This window comes from Poecilia reticulata, linkage group LG10 (genome assembly GCF_000633615.1).
Source record: "Poecilia reticulata strain Guanapo linkage group LG10, Guppy_female_1.0+MT, whole genome shotgun sequence".
Classification (NCBI taxonomy): domain Eukaryota; kingdom Metazoa; phylum Chordata; class Actinopteri; order Cyprinodontiformes; family Poeciliidae; genus Poecilia; species Poecilia reticulata.
In genome coordinates, this window is record NC_024340.1 from 25,615,708 (window position 1) to 25,631,756 (window position 16,049).

General features: G+C 39.4%; 2 protein-coding genes across 4 annotated transcripts; one reads left to right on the forward strand and one right to left on the reverse strand.

The window, feature by feature from the left end:
- Positions 1-1,851: 1,851 nt before the first annotated feature.
- On the forward strand, positions 1,852-8,520 carry rbm22 (RNA binding motif protein 22). Its single transcript, XM_008420152.2, has 11 exons — positions 1,852-1,953; positions 3,079-3,132; positions 3,220-3,249; positions 3,358-3,490; positions 3,583-3,683; positions 3,979-4,151; positions 5,794-5,994; positions 6,103-6,267; positions 6,570-6,655; positions 7,309-7,437; positions 7,519-8,520. Exons 1-11 carry the CDS (start codon positions 1,900-1,902, stop codon positions 7,671-7,673), a joined length of 1,281 nt encoding a protein of 426 aa, XP_008418374.1. The 5' UTR covers positions 1,852-1,899; the 3' UTR covers positions 7,674-8,520.
- On the reverse strand, positions 8,145-16,049 carry LOC103471272 (myozenin-2). Of its 3 annotated transcripts, none has more exons than XM_008420154.2 (6): positions 15,845-16,049; positions 14,823-14,913; positions 12,621-12,778; positions 11,054-11,207; positions 10,335-10,518; positions 8,145-9,599 (listed from the first exon to the last, which is right to left on the reverse strand). In XM_008420154.2, exons 2-6 carry the CDS (start codon positions 14,896-14,898, stop codon positions 9,416-9,418), a joined length of 756 nt encoding a protein of 251 aa, XP_008418376.1. In that variant the 5' UTR covers positions 14,899-14,913; positions 15,845-16,049; the 3' UTR covers positions 8,145-9,415. The 3 variants fall into 3 exon arrangements, with proteins under 3 accessions (XP_008418376.1, XP_008418378.1, XP_008418375.1); XM_008420156.2 differs by having other exon boundaries at positions 11,126-11,207; positions 14,823-14,929; positions 15,845-16,046; XM_008420153.2 differs by having other exon boundaries at positions 14,823-14,929; positions 15,845-16,046.

Consider the following 16,049-nt stretch of genomic DNA (forward strand, 5'->3'; position numbering starts at 1 on the left):
TTGTGTTCATGACTGCAGAATTTGAATTCACCATTAAAAACAATGACAGAGAATATTCTGATTCGAAAAAGGAAAAAAAAAAAAGTGTTTTTTGTTTGTTTTGTTTTTTTTTCCTTCAATTCATAGCAACTTTCAGGCTGAACAGAAACAAAGCTGGCATGATTATTTTTGGACCTAAAGAGGAACAAGCAAGAGTCAGTGTACAGTTGCAGTTATTACAGCTATTATTGAACAGGCATAAAATTTGTGTCTTCATAAGTCTGCCTGAAAAGTCGATCGGACAGCTGCAGCTGATCCAGAACACTGCCCCAGTTCTAAAGTCCTTACACTGGCTCCCCGTAGCTCAGAAAATAGACTTTAAAATCACTGAATGGCTTGTCATCAAAATGCATTAAAGACCTGTTGTCATTATATCGACCTTCCAGACCACTCAGGCCTTCTGATTCAAGTCTAAACTCTGCATCCCCAGAATCGAATCTATACACGAAGAAGCAGCATTTAGCCTTTATGCTCCAATATTCTGAAACAAACTTAAAGAAAACTGCGGAACCCTGAGTTTCTTTAAATAGCAGCTACTAATTTTTTGTCGCTCTTCCTTATTTTGCTACTGTAATGTAGTGATTTTTTTTGGTTTGTTTGTACATGGTCTAATGTTTTTATAGCTAAAACCCTATTGCTGAAATGTGTCATACAAATAAACCTCACTTAAAGAAGATGAACACAAGGTTCTAACAAACCTAAACAACAAACCTTGTGACTAAAGAGGTGTGTGTTTTTCATTACTAGGAGATTAAATCCCAGACAAAGTCTTCCTTGAAAACAGCTCTGGCTGTTTCATCCATGTCACATGACACTTTAGAGAGAGTCACATGACTTTTGGAGAAGGCGAATCCCAGGACTTTTATTTAGCCCCCATAATAAAATGAGACAGAAATTGTTTTTCTATGTATTCTGTGTCATTGTAGTATTATTACAGTAAAACCGACAGTTGCCAAGTCTCTGTTTGACAGAGAGAAGACTTTTGCAGCTCCCTGGGTTTGTATCTAATAAACTCTGCCCTTTGACTCGACAACCTTCCTCTAAACTTAAGTAAACTTCCAGGATTTAATGCCCTGCGGCTGTAATCTTTGACATCATTTGCCCCTCTAATCTGAGGTTTACACAATAAAGACACCCTGCCCTGAATTGAGCCAGGTGGACAGATCAATGGCAAGTGGATGGATAAATTAAAAATAGATGACATTACCTCTGAGGGATCTGTGAATCCATCTCTTCCTCTTGTTTGTCACTTACATGAAAGTTGAATCAGTAGTTGCATGCTGGATGAAAGGAAAATGAAGCCTCAAATGATATGTAAAACTGTACAATAGGATGTTAGTTTTGACTTTGTTAAATGTATTTCTCCTGTACTTACCTAACAGTAACCCATTAAAACTATGTAAAATATATACCTGTGATAATGCAGCTGAAGAACAACGTAATCATATGGTGCGTATATCTTTCACATTCTTGGTCTAAGCAAACTGTTGTAACTATTTTAGTTATTTGTGTTTGTATTGAAATGTTTATTTCACTAACACAGCAATAAATTGTCTCATTCATTCTCTCTCTTTCAAAATATATACAAATATGTAGACAAACAGATAGGAAAAATTATTAGAATTAGTATTTTTTTCCTATTTGTATTACGTTTTTATAACAACGGATAAGGTTACGTTTATAAATTCGTGCTTCTAAAAATTGACATGTAATGTGATTTTAATTCATCATTTCAAATAGCCATATTTGTTCAATTATTTTGGAACCAGAGCGACACCTAAAGGCAAAGTCAGGTACTGCGGCTGTAATTTCTCTAGCTTTGAGCTGTTTAGCTGAGAAGTTTGGCTTACACTTTCCAAAATGGCGACCTCCCTAGGCTCTAACACCTACAACAGGCAGAACTGGGAAGACGCGGTATGTCGAATCAATGTTATGTTTTTCTACGACAGTAAACAAGAATGAATGAAATATGTAGCAGCCAAAACGCAACACTTAGTAGCTCTTAAAACCACCTCAGTTTAAGCAGTAGTTTCCGCTAGCCAATGTCGGCTAGCTATTGTAGCGTGGCTGCTATATAGGTTAGCATCTATCTGTATGTCGCGGTTGGCTGCTGTGCGAATATTAACTGTATAGAGATGAAAAGACTCTATTGTCTCAGTTATAAACAAGCAAAGTAATAACTTCCTAGGTCGATCTCTAAAGAATTATCTTGGGATTTCATATGAACACGGGCTATATTAGAGCTAGCTACTTAAGCTAAAAAGGTTAGCGCTAGGAGACTGACAGGGCTAAAATAATCGCAATTCGGTAAAATATTACGTTCAGAATTTGTATTTAAAATACTGACCTCAAAACTTTGCAGTGGTATTACAATTTAGTCAGATGAATTAATAATTTGAACTTAGAAATGTAAATATAGTATCCGCGTGGCCCTCAGAGGGAAATACCTAAGCTAACAGTTTGGCATTAGCACCAACTTTTCAGATAAAGCAGCTAAGCCAGATCTCGAGTTTAAGTCTGTTACAGCTAGTTTAGGGCATAAAACACAACAGTACTTTTTGCCCGCTTGTTGCAGTACTTGATACAGCTGTAAATATGTTGTTTTTAGCGACCCGGTGTTTGACATTTTAGTGTTTTTTTAAAACACCAGACTATTAAGGTTGTAACCTTAGAATATGTAGTTGACGTTTTAAATCACCAGAGCCGCTTATATTTAGATGTTTGGCTGATGATGTGAAATGGATGGATTAAATCCTGGTCATGTTCAGCTGCAAGCACTTTGAAACAGCATCCTTCAACAGATGGCAAAGTGGGAGAGAGCTTGACTCAGGACTCGTTCCGTTCACACATTTGAATATGCCTGAAGCAAAAAGTGAGCTTGAGAGTACTTACAAAATATGAATAAATCAACAGGTGAAACGTAAAGATTAATTCTAGCTTTGCTAAAGACACAGAATCCTGGTCCATAGTAGAGATAAAAATAGAAAATGTGGTTGTTTTCTTGCACAAAGAAGACCMATTGTGATTTTTCTGTTCCAGGATTTCCCAATTCTGTGCCAGACATGTTTAGGGGAGAATCCTTACATCCGTATGGTAAGACTATATGTTCTGGATGTTGCGCTAACTGAATTCATGCTTATAGCGCTAGGGGTGTAAACATGTTCCTGTTTCATTTTACAGACCAAGGAGAAATATGGGAAAGAATGCAAGGTATGTTTTGCAACTCTGACCTTGTATTACACTATGTAATGAGACAACATCATAAACCAACATTTTGATTGTAAGAACATGCCTGAGGTTTTCATTTTCGACCATCAGATCTGTGCTCGGCCCTTCACCGTGTTCAGATGGTGCCCGGGCACACGGATGCGTTTTAAGAAGACGGAGGTCTGTCAGACCTGCAGTAAAATGAAGAACGTTTGTCAGACATGCCTTCTTGACCTGGAGTATGGTGAGTCTTTGATTGTCTGCTCTAAGTTTGACCAGTGTGACATGTTTTACGCAACATAAGTTGGTTTTAACCCTTCTGTTTGTGGTTGGAAGGTTTGCCTATCCAGGTCAGAGACACCGGCCTCACTGTTAAAGACGAGATTCCCAGGTCTGATGTGAACAAAGAGTACTACACACAGAACATGGAGAGAGAGGTAACCTTGCAAAATAACTGCTCTTTAAAACAAGTTTTTATAAATGCAGTGATTATAGTTAAGCAAAATATTTATTGTCTGCTAATTTTTGGACATAGTTTACCATGTAGTGTCAGTGTCGGAGTTTTTTTTAAATAATTTCCTTTCCAGCTACCAGAAATACTTCAGAGGATCAGTTAATAATGATTTTCCTGTTAATATAATTTGTCAAAATTACTTTATTCTACAATTTGTCGTTTGTTTTGCTGACTTTTCAGTTCTCAGTGATTGATTCTGTTTGAATATGTGTTTACAGATAGCCAATTCTGAAGGCACTCGACCGGTAGGCCAGCTTGGTAAGGCTCCAAGCTCCAGCGACATGTTGCTCAAATTGGCCCGAACTACGCCGTATTACAAGAGGAATCGGCCTCATATTTGCTCCTTCTGGGTGAAGGGGGAGTGTAAGAGAGGAGAAGAGTGTCCCTACAGGTGGGCTGTATGGCTAAATCTTTTTTTTTTTTGTTGACTATTTTGACTACTGTATTTTCCGCACTATAAGGCGCGCCTAAAAACCTTCAATTTCCTCAAAAGCCGACGGTGCGCCTTATAATCCGGTGCGCCTTATATATGGACCAATATTGAGCCACAACAGGTCTAGCAACAACGGAAAGCAGCCGCTGACTTCATTTTCGCCTGTAGAAGAAGAAGCGCGCGGTGCATGCTGGGATAGTTGTCAGAACGCTGGTTTGTTAATAAAGTTTGACTGACCTGTCTACCTGATAATCGGGTCGTCTGCAAGTCGTGTAGCACCACGTTCTCCACGAACATGCTATGCGCGAACAGAGAAGGGTGACCATCGTCCGGCCCGGCCCAGTCGCGGAAGGCTCTCCTCGCCGATCAGAGTCGGACTGTTTTGTTGGCATTCTTTATGTTAACAAAGTGGCTTTAGATTCATCCGGGGTGCTTCAACTAGGGTTACCAAGGGACCAGCCCTTATACATTTAAAGCCGGGGGAGTCGGGGGAAGAGAGACAGAGACTGCGGCGGCAGCGTGTCGGTTGGTCTGTGTTACCCAGAAAGCAGTTGGGCACAATGTGGCAACACCAACACCGTGAGTAAAACAATTGACTGGGGCAGCCTACAATATAAAGTACTCGGGACCATTTCTTTATTATTACACATCCACATTTGTAGAGTACAGAACAAATCGCGTCCCGTTCAATTCAACCCTAACTGTAGCATCTATTCTATGCGCCTTATAATGCGGTGCGCCTTATAGTGCGTAAAATACGGTAGTCAATTAGGCTTTCTTTGTGATTAACTACAATCACAAAGAATTGTAGAATTGTCCTAAATGAAAAATTTTAAAGTCTCTACTCTTGCTACTTCATAAGTTGAAGATTTTAAAGTCATTTTGCTTGTTTACAAAGCTCTCAGTGGTCCCAGCTAGTTTATCTTGTCTTTCAGTTTGTTTGTTTTTTATTGCTTGAGCCCTCCAGAACAGTCCTTTCTTCAGGTAGCATGTGTTTAAATATTTCAAAACTCCAAACTAAAACAGACAGGGAGACATCCGTTTACCATTTGTTGACCATAGGGCCTTGAATGACCTTCCTGAAGAAATAAGAATTAATTAAAGAGTTGTAGTTTTTCTGAATAAAATAACATGCTTTTTTTTTTTTACTTTTTTCTCTATATCTGTAATTCTTAGTCAATTCAAAACTAGTTTTTTTTATTTATTTTGTCATAAGAATAATTTTTATTTCTATATTTTCACTTTATAATATTGCTATGTTAATTTTTTGTTGGTCTTTTTTATGGCAATCCTATGTTGATTATTTTCAACCATGTCCATTTATAAAATTATCAGCATACATAAGTACACTACTTTTATCATCTACATTATCATTTTTAACTAATTTTTGTCAATTTTTTTATCAGTTTTATTTTTAACTTGATCACTCATTTGAGGGGTGTGTGTCCTGTTTTGTTTGTAATCTATTTTGTTGTGTAAGCATTGTATAAAAGGTTTAATACAAATGTTTTTTTGTGTGTAGTGTTCAGTCTGACAATTATTTTTTATCTTTGTGGTATATTCGTTTTTCTATTCTTTTTTTTCCCGTTTTTGCCTGCAGGCACGAGAAGCCTACAGATCCTGATGACCCTCTGGCTGACCAGAACATTAAAGATCGTTACTACGGCATCAATGACCCAGTTGCTGACAAGTTATTGAAGCGGGCTTCAACTATGCCCCGACTGGACCCACCAGAGGACAAATCCATTAGCACTCTTTACATAGGCGGCCTGGGAGATACAGTAACAGACGGAGATCTCAAGTCAGTATTTTATTGCAAGCGCTGTTGCAACTTCAAATAGTGAATTTTATATTCATAGTCTTTAGGTGACATTCTTTTGTTAAGCAAACTGTTTCTTTATCACTACAGGGGTCACTTCTACCAATTTGGAGAAATTCGCACCATTACTATAGTCCAAAGGCAGCAGTGTGCCTTCATCCAATTCGCCACTCGGCAGGCAGCAGAGATGGCTGCAGAAAAGTCCTTTAACAAACTAATCATTAATGGACGGAGGCTCACTGTCAAGTGGGGAAGGTAAGTCGCTTCTGAACTCCCGTCCTGCCGCACCAAGCAGAGCCACTTTGAGGGATGTGCTATAATGTGCTTGTTAAATGCCAGGTGCTTTTCAAGGAGAATGAGTGTAGCAGCCTGAGCTAATCCCAGCATTGCTGTTACAAGTGTCAGTAAATTGGTAACTACAGGGCTGTTAAAAGGTGACTATTACTGACGCAGTGAGAGTTGGCTGGAGACGAAGATTGTCTGTGACGAATGCTGCTTTCAGCTGCTACCCTGCGTTTAATGAACGGGCGTCTAATGCAGATGGTGTGACTCTTTAGGTCTCAGGCAGCCAGAGGAAAGGATGGAAAGGAGGGAGTGAGTGAAATGGGAACCAGACTGGATCCTGTACCTGGCCTGCCGGGAGGTGAGTGCAGCCGCCAGAAGAGTTTCAAAATACACGTATGACTCAAACGATTAATCGTGATGAATCGATTATTGAAGTAATCGTCAACTAATTTAGTAATAAATTAATCATTAACTAGTGTATACAAACTCTAAAAAGGCAATTTGCCGAAAAAGCAACTTACTAAGAGCAGTAACCAAGTCAAAACTACAAAAATATGCACATTTTCTAATTAAAATTAAAAAAAATCTTTGTAAATATATTCTGGCACAGGTTTTGCTTTATTCTGTAAAAAAAAGTCTTCTATTAATTTTTTCTTTGAGATTATTGATAAATTAATWAATCCAAAAATAATCATTAGATTAGACTGTATTAATAAATCAAGCAGAAAGGGCTGAGCTTTTCACACGTTGATGGTAGAAGTATTTATTTAGCTACAGATGCATCCTTTGCTACAAATGATCTAGCATACGCTTGTGAAAGGCTATGTTGTTTCATCTTGTTTAAATAAGGAGTTTGCTTATTTGGATMTTTTAAAACATTTCTAATATTGTACAAAATGTGGCAATTTTCTTTCCAGATTAATCGTTAATACTAAATTACTGAAGTAATCGCAATATACAGCCCTAATACATGTAGACGGTGACAGGCTTTGTTTCCCCCCTTTCTGTCAGCACTTCCTCCACCACCAGCTCTCGATGAAGAGGCTCCAGCAAACTACTTCAACCTCGACCCGAGCTCCTCACCTGCCATCATGAACATTGCTTTACCGCCACCTCCAGGCATCAACCCCCCTCCACCAGGTAGAAGGAGATCATGATTAGTGTTACTGACGCAGAGTGAATGCAGATGCCTAAGATAGTAAACTGTTTATTTTTCCTCAGGTTACGGCCCTCCGATGTTTCACCCCATGGGTCCCATGGCCCCACCTGTCCCCCCTCCCATGACAATGAGACCCCCTGGTACAATCCATTACCCGTCCCAGGATCCCCAGCGCATGGGTGCCCACTCGGCACACGGCTCACGCCACACCGAATAGCCGCGAGAGCGGAGTGACGTTGGGCTGTGATTAGATTTCTCTGGCGTTCTCATGTCAAACCTGGTTGGTTGCGTGCATGTTCAAGGCTTCTACGGGCCACAGGACTGCTTCCAGAAAAAAAACACGCTGCACAGGAATTAGTTATCTCCTGTTAATACAACCTACAGAGCTGCAAATGAATTCTGTGCCATGAGAGGTGACGGTCAGAGTTTAACTCTACGACTTTGGTCGCGCTAGGGAATATTAACGAATAGCAAACAGTTAAAACAGCCTCTGGGCATGAGGCCGATATGACCAGGACCACATGGAACCATTGTACATATAAGAACTTAGTCTTTTCAGTAAATTTGTTTCTGTCTCATTTTGCTTTTTTTTTTCACCTGGAGTTGAATACTGATAAGTATTTTTAAATCTGTTCATTTCATTTAGTTTGAGGTTTTTTTTTTTTTTTTTTTTTTATTGGACACCATCTCAATTTGAACATCATATTGACTTTATTGTAAAATTTTCTTTACTTATTTTCACTTCTCATTAAAATGACACCCTTGTCAATAATTATCTTCTCGTACATTTATTACTACATATCGTTATGACAGAATTAAATTCACAAAGTAAAAACAAGAGAGGACAGATGGGTTTTGATGAGTCAAAATATATGTTGGGATCACTTCATGCAGTACCTTGCAAAAGTATTCATTTYCCTTGAACATGTTTACCTTTTGTCACAACTATGAACTTTGTTGTAATGCAGTTTTTATACACCAACACAACACTTCATGTGTGTGAGATGGAAGGAAGTTGATAAATTGTTTTAAACTCTTTTTACAAATAAAATCTGAAAAATGGAGCATGCGTTTCTGATCGACCACCTCGTACTGCAATGACAGAAACTAGCTTTGCACATCTTGATACTGATACTTTGCCTACTCTTTGTAGCTCAGTCAAAGTAGATGGAAACTATCTGCAGATGGCAATATTCAAATTTTTCCACAGAGTGTTAACTAGATTCATGCCTGAGCGTCGACTAGACTGTTATAAACACATGAATTTGCTTTAACCTAAACCATTAAAGCTAAATATTTAGGATCCATCAGGTTTCTGTATCCCAGATAAAAATAGCTTTGTCTCAGCATGGCATTGGTGGTTAGGTTTCCACCGAAAATAGCTTTTTGATTGTAGGTGAAAAAATATTCCGTGCCTGATCTGACCAGAGCATGGTCTTCCTTTATTCACTACTTGGATTCTTTAGCTCTTCCTTAAAGGCCGTAYGTGCAATGCACGACGTATAGTTGCACCGTGAATAGTTTCTTTCACCTGAGGCATCACCTCTGCAGCGCTTCCAGAGTTACTATGAGACTCCTTGCTGCCCCTCTGAATCGTGCTCCTCTCTCATGGCCTGTTGGGTTAGGTAGACGGCCGTGTCTTGATAGATCACCTCTTACATTTTCAGAATGTAAGAGCCGTACGCCCAGAGCTCTGTTGGACTCACAAAAACATGGGATTTAGTTTTACAACCTATCCCTTGTGGAGGTGAATACTTCTGCAAGGCATTGTGAACCTGTGACTCTGCCCATCATCGCCTGCCTCTGTATGCTCACAACACTCATTAGTAGCAAACCACTATTATGCTGGAGTCTTAATTTTTTTTTTTCTTCCAACTTCTCCTTTCGATTGTTGCAATCAACAGAGGGACCGTTTCGAGGAGAGAGGCTTGTGCTTCAGGTTTTATCTCACAAAGTCACTCATAGCTCATTAGATTCAGGGCTGTAGTCTATTCCCCATCCCCTCGGCGCTCTGTTGAAGTTTGGCCGTCGACACATGCGGTCTAGGGCGACGCCGGGAAGCTTCTGGGGCTCCACGGCCTCAAAGCCAATAACTGGGATGACTCTCTTGCTGGCCATTGTGCCGCCAAATGGCATCGGAGTTCTGTAAAAAGGGTGGGGGGGAATAAAAGAGGGTTATATCAAGTAGCTCTGCTTGAGGTAACAGTGAAAATCTTTTACATGACACATGATATGCACTGCTTCAAACAAGATTTTTATTTTTTTTAAAACCCACCAGGGTTTAACACCATTAAAACTGGGTGCGCCCTGAACTCAACCTCTCTTTCCGACGATTAAGAGTTCAGCTATAAGACGCTGTAATTTCATAATAATCTTAAGGATGTAAGAGGATCTCTCCACAGGGGGTACAGCTCCTCCTCACAGGCGGACTGAATCAGTTTGACTGACAGCGTTTCTTTCAGTTTGCCTCGCCTGCCGGCCTCATCTCCCCATCTGCCTTGGCTTCACATTTGCTCTGTCTTGCACGTATGTCATGTGAAAGACGACTCCCTTTCCGTGTGCTATATGTCTTATTGGGTCATGAAAGCTTGTAGACCCCCACTCTCCCCTCCTTCCTGTGGATCATCTGTCAAGGCCCAGAGATTAAAATAACCACGATGCTGCCACAGTCCAAGGAGCTGAAAGCCAGACACTGGATTCATTTTCAACCTGTGGAAACATGGACCGGAGCCGGGGGAACAGATGATAATGGATCTCTTCGGTTAGGTCATCCGTGGGACTATTTGGAGATAGACGGGCCTCGGCGTCCGTGCTTTAAAAAACGTATGTATTTGATTCACTTGCAGAGACCTATCAGGTGATGGAGGAAAGGATTTACCTGTTGAAGCACCTGTAGTTAGCAGGCTGTAGTCTTTGTGGGGGTTGTGGCAGCTGGGTGTTGAGCGTATTCAGAAGCTCTTCGCTGCCTCCCAAAGCTTCCCTCCATGGGGAGCAGTAGGATTTGGGGATTACCGTTGTGTTGAACTTCTCATGTGGAATTTCCTTTAGGGGCCCAGAGTAGCCTGGCCAAGAAAAAAACAAAAGAAAAAACGTGATAGCGGTGAAGCAGGATCCTAAATAAAGCCAACGATGTGTTTGAGTAATTTCGAGTACTTTCAGTTGAGAAACTGTTCAATTAAATTCAGCCCCCACCCCCTGAATAAAAAAAACATGCTGTTTCCAAGCGCATAGGGATAAAAATTTACATGCAAATCTCTCTGATGTCACTCCTGTCAGCAATAGGAATGACAGTAATGAGATCTCAGTGTGAATCCCTGATAATAAACGGAGCTTAGTTGCTCATCAGTCAGACTGGAAGCAGTGCTTTCTGCCAGGCCAAATATACAACAGCCCTCAGCAAAGATGCTCACAAGATAATTGCTTTCCACAAACTGCCAGCTCCCCTTTCTCTGATTATAATAAAACAAATTAATGTGCTGGGAGTGCGATTGGAAAGGTGAGTCGTGGTGCAACAGTGTCCATGCGTTCCTCAAGCGCCGGCAATGCTGAAAGCACAGTCTGAGCTTGTCCTTTTTTTCGCAGCGTGTTACCATTTACCTGGAGCCAGGACATTGGGATTGCCCTTCTTTGCTACAGTCTTCTGAAGGTTCATGACCAGGCTGTGCTTACCGGGGATGGAGAAAGCCTGGTTCTCTTTTCCTCCCTGCGGCACGGAGACTGACTGCAGGGGGGGACTGAGTTCAAGATGAGCCTACAGGATACACGCTGATTAGGGTTCCTGTAAATGTATATCTAACACTCAAATGGCAATACTTTATGGCTTTATGCTTTGGCTGTAACRGTGATGCTGCTCTGCTTGAGACAGCAACCGTGGGAAAGCTTATCAAATGTTTAGCCTCGGGAATACAGTACGCCTACCAAAGACGTCCACTCATCAAATACTAACTGATGAGTTTAATGTATATTAAACTCAGGTTTAAACTCAAACAAAACTCAAATATTTTGTTTGAGTGTAAAACAAAATATGTTTTAAACTCAAAACATATTTTGAGTTTTTTTAAACTCAAAATATTTTTTTAAACTCAGGTTTAAAGAAATATTAAAAAAAAAAAATTTATTATTTGAATATTTGATTGGAACATAGCTAAAAAAAATCTGCTTTGTTAATAATAAGCTACCAAACAACATTTAGAGCCTCATGGGATAAAGCAATACAAAGTAGTTTGCAATTGTGAAATGAAAGGAAAACGACACGTGGTTTTACTCCAGTGCATGAAACTGCTAAAGATCAGCTTGGAATTCATTTGTGCGGTCTTATTACAGATTCTCTATTGGACTTATGTCCGGACTTCACTGGACTAAACTAACACATGAGTAAGCTTTTCATTTCCACCCTTAAGTCATTTGCAGCCTCTTGCTTCCACCCATTTCCCATCAACTCTGCTCAGCTTCACTGTCCCTACTGTGACAAAAAATAACCCAGTGTGACGTAGCCATCATCATGGTGGGGGTGATGGACAGACTTAGTTTCCTACCATAAATAGCATTTTGACCACAATGTTCAATTTTGGTCTAATTTGACTRGAGTACTGGAGCTTGCTGTGTCCTGACATAACRCGCTACAAGCTGAGACAGGCACAATAGTTTTCTTCTGAGCCACGCATCAGCTCTATTCTATATTGTTCATTGGTTTCATTATATTTGACTTTAAATGTGTGCAGATTTGGAGAAACACATCTTCCACTTTGAACAAAAAAAGCAAAACAGATAGTTTACGGGGTGGGATGCAGGTGAATTCATGTCAAATTCAAAACTGGTCACATACAGAACAGGAAATCTACCCAAAAACAATATAAAACGTTTTTTGAAATAATAGCAAGGCAACTTTATTTATACCTCACCTTTTGGCCAAAGGAAATAAATGAAATAAATATTTTATCCATTCTTTTAGTCTTCCTTCTCCTCTCCCATAAAGACCAGACTTACGGAGTGAACGACAAACTCTTAAAAATTGTTTATCTTGAGCAAAAAGAATGAAAACTATGTGTTGTTTTTCTCTCAAATCACAATAATAATGCTCTTTGCGTAGCTTATCACATAAACTCTCAGGAAAGAATAAAGAATACTTTAGCATTTTACAATGTGTCTGTTTTCTATTTCTTACATTTGTGTTGAAAGGTCCATTGGCAGCGTTCTCTAGCGTAAACTTATCGGCTCTCCTCTGCCTCTCCTGAAACATGCGAGAGCCTCGATTGGAGGAAAGGTTCAGCTCTTCCATCATCACATCTTTTGGTACGCTGATCTTCTTCCCCAGGTTCAGACCTGTCAGAAGCAAGTAGCAAGTGATTCACTGACTCATTCTGTGTGAGAAATGCATACGTTCATTTATTTGTGGCTTTTAGGTTGCCACAAATAAATAGAAATGATCGTGTTCAGTCCTTTGCAAGAGCTTATAAGATCTAAAAGTAATCTGTTATGTGTTTTCCCTTAAGACAACTCTTAACCCAAACAGTAAGTGGACATATAACTCATAACAACAGGCATGGTATATTTTAAATTTCATCTAATGGTTCATCCATCCCTCATGCGTCAGAATTAATTATTTGGCTATAAGGTGAACATGTGCTTTTTTAAAAATTAAATCCTTGGTAGTTAATGTAAAACTGTGTCTTTATTGTTGCCTTCTATAAAGAGTTTTCCCATTAACCCTTTGTCCATATGATAATTGTAGTGCATTATTTGTTATAGGGCCGAAAACTAATGGTTTTAAGTTCAGTCATCCTCTATTTGCGCCTCCAGATTCCTCCAGTGTTTTACTTATATTCATTGTACAGTAGAAATCCTGTTCATTTTTTAAAAATTCATGTTGTTTTTGTATCATTATTTATTTATCCACTCAAATGTTGAAGATTCCCTAATCGTTTTGTTCTCAGAAAACAGACTATTTTTTATTTTTTACTACTCAATAAGCCATTTGAGTAGTATATTTCTTGCCTTATTCTTTCTTGGAGGGCTTTGCTTGTCTTAAATGCAAAAGTTTTTTATTTTTTATGTCCAAATCAAACGACAGGATTAAAAATGATTTTTTTTCCCCCCCTGCTGTCTGAAATCATTTAAAGCTTTGAAAAAGTCAAACTTCTCTCATATCACCAATACTTCCACATTTCAATTCATAAATTTGAATCAGCTTTAACTCCAGCAATTTACAAAGAAAGGGAAAGCAGAAAAAAAAAAAAAAAAGACACTTGGCAAGTCATGAAGTCCCAAGTGCTCTTCTTGTTTCTGTCAACATGAAACAGCTGAGCTGGACTGATATTTAAAAGCCAAAGCATGTGTGCCGTCACTAAGTATCCATGCAGTTTTTGCTCAGGGGGTCCCTTCTTAGGTTGTATTGCGGCATGATGGATGGCCTGAAATAGCCTCGAGATGATGTCAAGTGGTGTGTAATGTTTGTTGTGCTCCAGAGTTAAATGGGAAACTGGGCATATAAATAGGATCTTTGGATGAAAGACTTGTGTCAGAACAGATGGTCCTTTTTACTCGCACATGATAAGTGTTGGGAGAAGTCTGGGCCCATGCCACCCTAGAGGAGCTGCCTTTGATCAGCCTGTGTATAATTCAGCGGTGGGAGTCACGTTTTGCTGAGTTTAGGAGAATAATTTTCAAAGCCTTACTAGCGGACGGGACTGGAGTAGCAAGCAGCCAGCTGGGATAGTCCCAGCTGGCCATCCACGCATTACCATTCCGAGGATTTCAGAGTATCAGTGTCCACTTGTTTCCGAGAAGAGAAGCTACACACTTTGATGTTTGGTTCGGTTACACCTGACACACCCAGCTGTGATCTCACWTTATGTCAAGGAGTTAAATAAATTGTAGCCTTTTCAGTGTTAAGTWRTCACATGTGCTCACAGGCAGCTGTGCTTCAAGTCCCATCGTTACGTTYGCTGAAAAGTGTTGACCTGTTCAGGCTTTGGCTTTTTAGATTTACAACAAATGTAATCTTCAGGACAGAGACGGYCGAGTTTATGCATATTTTTATTTTGAATCGACGACGACCATGGGCAGTTCAGTCTCTATGAGAAATAAGTAATTTTCCATGAATTAATTAAGCTCCAGTAGCAACATCATCTTAGCCAGCTGTGGTGYACAGCCAGGTATCCTCACAGTTTGGAAAGTTTTTAAACTGCATAACATAACATATTCCTACTGACCTGAYGTGGACAAAAGGTCTTAAAGAAGTTGTTTGAGCTGCAACAGAGAGAGGACTTCTTTGTGTTTTGTGTGCTTCTGCTGCCCTCCTGGCCATATTGTCCCCAAAACCCAACAGTGAACATAAATCCCTTGTGTCGCTCCTTTAAGTTCTTACCTCCTCTGGCCTCCTGAGACAGAGCTTTGGCTTGCAGCATCCTCTGCCTCGTCAAGCCATCCACTCYGGAATGCATCTCCAATGGTTTTCCCTTAATCATGATCAGGCTGTATAATCAATATTCATTTGTTTATTTATGTATTTTGAAGATGATAGAAGTATAAAATCACACACATGAATAAAAAAAATGCAAAAGACACACATTTTTGTACCACAATCACCTTAGCTTGCTCAAAAAGGAGAAGGCAGAGGTAAGAAACTTATGAACTCCTTACTCTATAAACTCATACCATACTTTCAGATGGACCCTTGTTATTAAATCAAATAAATAAATAAACATAGGTTAAATAATTTTCCATTTTATCTGGGTTTACATATGTCTAAATATATACATCCATACCCATACACATTCATATGTCTCAATTTACATATACACATTGGTACTAACTCTCACACATATTTCTATATCTTGTGAAAATTACCTCCTTATATTTCCTTTTAAATTTTATTAAATTTTGACTTTGTTTTAACTCCTTATGTAACTTGTTCCATAGTTTCACACCATGAATTGAAATACAAAAGCTCCTTCCTGTTGTGCGCATATTACGAATCCTTAAGTTTGAGTAACCCCTTAAGTTATATCCTCCTTCTCTTACAAAAACATGTTCTGTGTGTGCTCGGGTAACACTTTATTTATTTGATGCCTTAAACACAATTTGAGCAAATTAAAATTTTTTAAATGGGATTTGTGTTACATAAATACTGAATAATAGAGCAAATCTCTAACAGTTTCGAGAAGAATGATGTTATTGTTAGTGCCAAACACTTGCYTCAGGTAWGAAGTTGTATATCRGTTTTAGTTTTATTTAATGACATATGCATGTTGTTAGCTAACATTTCTCTGACCAGATAGCATCAAAAATTACACACGSTGTCCCTGGATACAGTTCACTCTGCTAAGTCTAATCRTGCCTCATGTCAAAGCGTACAAATGATTAGAAAGCCTTTATTTGCARCCTTACCTGTGTTTCCTTCTCTTTTTCTTCTGGGTTTTGCTCCTCGTCCCACTACGGATCTGGGATGCTTCTCCGCTCAGCTCGGACACTCCTCAACCCTGAAGGAACAGACTGTATAAAACTCATCTCRGGATGCCTCTGGCACTTACCTCACTGGGTTTATTTTAGCAGAGAGCTAAGGCAGTAAGGACAAAATGAGGGGGTGTTTTTG